Here is a 4949-nt window from a genome sequence, read left to right on the forward strand (position 1 = left end):
GCTGTACGACCATAGTCCTTAGAGCACGTCGCAACTGCGGCAGAAAGAGTATATCACAAATGCATCATCCCACTCTGCAAGTGCACTCGCCCACACTCACGACATATGGCTACAGCTGCACAAGAGAAATGGTTCTCCTCTTAAATTGCAACTGCTGTCCATTTAGTTGCGACTTAAGAGCAAGGTCGAATGAGGTGAGAGCATACAAACATCCATATATTCCCTTAGTGGAGACCTCAACCATGAGCGATGGCATGGGTCTCGGACTGGACCTGTCTGGGCTCGGCCAGGAGCCCATGGCGCCCGCCGTGGACGTGACTCAGCTCACGGAAGCTATCCGCCACATCCTCAAGGACGCGGACCTGGAGCAACTTTCGCGTCGTATGATCCGCAAGCAGCTGGAGGCGCAGTTCCACACGGACCTTTCGAGCTACAAGGACGTGATTAACGCCACGATCCTGGAGGTCATCGAGCAGCAACAGGTTGACGAGGAAGAGGAAGAAGAGGAGCCTGAACCGAGCGAGGACGATGTTGACGCTGATGACGAGCTGGAGGAGCGCATACCCCGCAAAAAGACGGCTGTCAAGAAGAAGGCGACGCCTAAGAAACGCAAACGGAAGACAGAAGGAGAGGACGGCAAGAAAACTGGAGGGCGAGGTTTCAACGCGCAGCTGAGCTTGTCCCCGGAGCTCGCACAGGTTGTCGGAGCCGAGACAATGGCTCGGCCGCAAGTCGTCAAGGCGCTCTGGGCCTATATCCGCGAGCACGACTTGCAGGACCCGAACAACAAGAAAAATATTCTGTTGGACGACACACTGCGTGGTGTGTTTCAACGAGACTCGTTCACTATGTTCAGCATGAACAAGTTCGTCAAGCGTCATGTGCGCAAGCCTGACGACTTGCCGCCTGGAGGATGGAGTCAGATCCCTCGAGACGGCGTGTCAAGCGACGAGGACACAGAAGCGAAGGCTGCGAAGAAGAAACCGGCCAAGAAGAAGAAGAAAGCGGCCTCGACAGATGATGGAGACGATGACGGCAAGAAGAAGAAGACAGGATTCAATGTGGAGCTGTCGCTGTCGCCCGAGCTGGCCTCGCTCACGGGTAGCGACCGCATGGCACGGCCCCAGATCGTGAAAGCATTATGGGCGTACATCCATGAACATAATTTGCAGGATCCGGATGACAAGCGCTCGATTCTGCTGGACGATAGGATGAAGCAAGTATTTCAACGGGACTCGTTCACCATGTTCTCTATGAACAAGTTCATCAAGCGCCATGCACGTAAGGCTGAAGATTTACCGCCTGGTGGCTGGGCCGAAATACCGCGCAACGGATTATCGAGTGACGAGGACGAGGCCAAGACTAAGAAGAAGCCACGAAAAGCCAACTAAAGTGAAGGGCAGTGAGGGGCTAGGAAAGGTTCGAGCAGCTGCATCTGGCATATGGAAACGTGATTCTTTTGTATAAATGCATGGACTGGTGAGTGTTGCGCGCGTAGTAGTTCACTACCGGTTCAGTAAATTGTCCATCTTGACGTCCACCTCAGTTTTTTTAAATAATTGCTGCAATATTTGTTTTTGTCCTTTCACAATTATGTGATGTACACAAATCATCAGCTGGCGTACCATAGGACACCCCTATAATAGCCTCAGTTTTTGACTGGATCACGAAAGGGTAGCAACTCTATTGGACGTAGCAGACTGGAGAGACCGCCATGGACGCATCTGTGATTGCCAGCTTCCGCGAGAAGGTGGTGCAGAAGCCTGAGGTGGGTGTCCTTTTTGTTGTGCTGTTTGCTTGTATAGCGGTGCCTATGATGCTGAAAATATTGCGAATGGACCTGTGCAGGTGTTTTTCACACCGTCGGAAGAGGTTGCCAAAGAGATTAAGGCGTTTGCCAAGCATGCATACGACCGAACGTCGAAATACCAGAGCAAAAGCGGCGGTGCAGCTCCGCTGGAGGAGCTCTATGTGGACGGCTTTGACGCTGACCAAGTCTGGGAGCAGCTCCGTCTATTGAACGGCCCGTTGGTGACCGAGATGACGCAGCGCATTCGCACATTCGACAAGAACCCGGACAACATTCTGCTATTTCCATCGGAAAAGCAGGAAGAGAGTGAGGAAGAAGAAGAACAGGAAGAACTAGAGGAGGAGCGGGAGGGCAGTGACGCTGACGGCGACGAGAAAGACAGTGACGACGACGAGAACTCAGACGATGACACTGCCGACTCGGACGAGGAGGAGACGGCAGCTAAGAAGAGCAAAAAAAAGAAAGCTAAGAAAGCTCGCGATGTCGCGGAAGACGGTTTTTTCGACTGGGACGAGATGGACAAGGCGGCTGAAGAGGAAGAGGAGGACGATGATGAAGATATGGACGGTGACGAGGACGAAAATGATGAGAATGATGAAGAAGATGACGATGAATCGGAGATGGACGAGGATTCGGACGCTGAGACTGCAGAGGAGATGAAGTACGACGACTTTTTCGATGAGGAGGAAGAAGGCGGTGAAGAGGGCGACGAAGAGGAGGAAGAGCTCAACGACGTTGACATGCAGGAAGGCGACCACGACGAGGAGGAGTACCCTACTATCAACCGCTCGAAGCCTGACGAGGAAGAGAATGTCGACGATGAGGAGCTGGCTGAACGCGGCATCATGTCGTCGCACCAACGTCAGCGTCATCGTCTTCAGAAGGAGATTAAGGATCTGGAGCAGGAGGCTATCAGCGAGAAGCCGTGGCTTCTGAAGGGTGAGGTGCGCTCTGCTGCGCGTCCAGAGAATAGCTTGCTAGAAGCGGTGCTGGACTACGACAGACCAGTGAAGGCTGCCCCTGTGATCACGGAGGAGGTGTCCATCGCTCTTGAAGAGATGATTAAGAAGCGTATCTTGGAAGACGACTATGACGATGTGATCCGTAAGTTTGCTGGCAACGAAGAGGACAAGAAGAACAAGCTGGAAGAAGTGTCAATGGAGAAATCGAAGGAGGGACTGGGTGAGATTTACGAGAAGGAGTATATGAAGACAGCCATGGGCTTTGAGGCTGACGACGAGTCTAAACAGGACCAAGAAGAGATCGAAGTCATGTTCAAGAGCTTGTGCTGGAAGCTCGACGCGCTGTCCAACTACCACTTCACACCCAAGCCGGCCGTCAAGGAGCTGCACGTCAAGCCTGCTGTGCCTGCTATAGCAATGGAAGAGGTGGTGCCTATCAGTGTAAGCGACGCGAACTTGAAGGCACCCGAGGAAGTGTACGAGAAGAAGCGTAAGCGCGGCGAGGCCGTGTTGCAGTCCAAGGAGGAAATGACTCAGACGGAGCGCAAGGCGTTGCGCAACGCCAAGAAACACGCACGGAGGAAGGAGAACCGCCAGCGCGAGTTCGACGAGCGCCTGGTGGCCAAACTCAACCCCGGTCTGGGCAACAAGTACGAGAAAAAAAAGATGCTCGAGAGCATCGCCGGCGCCAAAAACATCACCACGGGCAAGCAGATCGAGGGCTCGTCCAAGCAGTTCTCCAACTCGAAGGAGTTCTTCACACGCTTGCAGGTATTATTACTTGATTGCGCCTCGAAGGCGTGTCTACTCGTAGCCAGCGTATGTGCTAACCCATGTTATGTGTGTGTGCTTTTCTTGTTGCAGGACGAGGTGCAGGAAAAAATCAGGAATGCAAGCAGCAAGTAGAGAGCCGACGCCTCATGTTAAGCGGCAGCTGGTTGCGCCTTGGAGCAATAGAATGGATTTTGTGCATTTTTGTACGTCGGTCTTGATCCTCGGTGCTCCTTTTAGCTTGTCACTCAGCTGACGCGTCATGATGACGCTCATTTTTCAGCTACGCCGCCGCCATCCGTCCTGTTATCCTTCAGTTTATTACTGCCAGTCTGTATTTTAGCACTAATTTGCATCATGATTTTAATGAACCTCGGTGATTTTGCCATCACATCACTTGAGAAATGTAAGCCTCTTGCTAAGTACGATACTGACGCAGTTGGTTGAAGGTGAAAAGATCGCACGCAGCCACCACCGTCTCACATTCGAATTCGCTGGATCCAGCCCAAGTCATCCTTTCCCCTTCACAATGCAAGTGAGCACGCGCAAATATTCCGGCGACGCCCGCGACTTGAAGCCCGACACGGAGGCAGTGTACGGCCACCCGCTCATGTGCGCCAGTCTGCCGGCGGACGTGTTCCCGAAGCATTCGGTGCCCGCACGCGTGGCGCACCAGCTCATCAAGGATGAATTGGCGCTCGACGGCAACCCCAAGATGAACCTCGCGTCCTTCGTGACCACGTACATGGAGCCTGAGGCCGAGGACCTCATGGTTGAGGGTCTGCGCAAGAACTACATCGATCTGGATCAGTATCCGCAGACGGCCGAGATCCACAACCGCTGCGTGACCATGTTGGCCAATCTATACCACGCGCCGCTGGAACCCGGCCAAAAGGCAACAGGCACGGGCTGCATCGGCTCCTCGGAGGCTATCATGCTGGCTGGTTTGGCCTTGAAGCGCAAGTGGAAGGACCGCCGTATCGCCGCTGGCTTGCCTTACGACAAGCCGAACATGGTCTTCGGCTCTAATGTGCAGGTGTGCTGGCACAAGATGTGCAAGTACTTCGAGATCGAGATCCGCGAGGCCGACGTGTCCCCGGACTGCCTTGTGCTTACAGCCGATCGCGCTAAAGCCTTGCTTGACGAGAACACCATCGGTGTTAGTGCCATTCTGGGCAGCACATTCAACGGCGAGTACGAAGACGTTAAGGCCATCCACGACATGCTGGTAGAAGAGAACGAGCGCAACGGATGGAACATCCCACTGCACGTGGACGCGGCCAGCGGCGGCTTTATCGCCCCGTTCCTCTGCCCCGAGCTCAAGGGGGATTTCCGTCTGCCCAACGTCAAGAGTATCAACTTAAGGGCCACAAGTTCGGCCTTGTGTACGCCGGCATGGGTTGGGC

General features: G+C 53.8%; 4 protein-coding genes across 4 annotated transcripts in view; all 4 read left to right on the plus strand.

Annotated features, from left to right (window-relative positions):
* Window positions 1-222: 222 nt before the first annotated feature.
* PITG_02591 (uncharacterized protein) lies at window positions 223-1391 on the plus strand (the record flags this gene model as incomplete). Its single annotated transcript, XM_002907461.1, has 1 exon — window positions 223-1391. One exon carries the CDS (start codon window positions 243-245, stop codon window positions 1389-1391), a length of 1149 nt encoding a protein of 382 aa, XP_002907507.1.
* Window positions 1392-1714: 323 nt separating this feature from the next.
* On the plus strand, window positions 1715-2279 carry PITG_02592 (uncharacterized protein; the record flags this gene model as incomplete). The annotated part of the gene is made up of 3 exons (XM_002907462.1): window positions 1715-1768; window positions 1849-2116; window positions 2257-2279. 3 exons carry the CDS (start codon window positions 1715-1717, stop codon window positions 2277-2279), a joined length of 345 nt encoding a protein of 114 aa, XP_002907508.1.
* Window positions 2280-2550: 271 nt separating this feature from the next.
* Window positions 2551-3678, plus strand: PITG_02593 (U3 small nucleolar ribonucleoprotein, putative; the record flags this gene model as incomplete). The annotated part of the gene is made up of 2 exons (XM_002907463.1): window positions 2551-3543; window positions 3637-3678. 2 exons carry the CDS (start codon window positions 2551-2553, stop codon window positions 3676-3678), a joined length of 1035 nt encoding a protein of 344 aa, XP_002907509.1.
* Window positions 3679-4035: 357 nt separating this feature from the next.
* PITG_02594 (glutamate decarboxylase) overlaps window positions 4036-4949 on the plus strand; it is a gene marked incomplete at both ends in the record, with an annotated part of 1660 nt that continues 746 nt past the window's right edge. The window contains one exon of the mRNA XM_002907464.1: window positions 4036-4916. Within this exon, the coding sequence (XP_002907510.1) occupies window positions 4073-4916 (844 nt within the window). The remainder of the gene's footprint in view (window positions 4917-4949) is intronic.

Source organism: Phytophthora infestans, genomic scaffold (assembly GCF_000142945.1).
Source record: "Phytophthora infestans T30-4 supercont1.3 genomic scaffold, whole genome shotgun sequence".
NCBI lineage: Eukaryota > Oomycota > Peronosporomycetes > Peronosporales > Peronosporaceae > Phytophthora > Phytophthora infestans.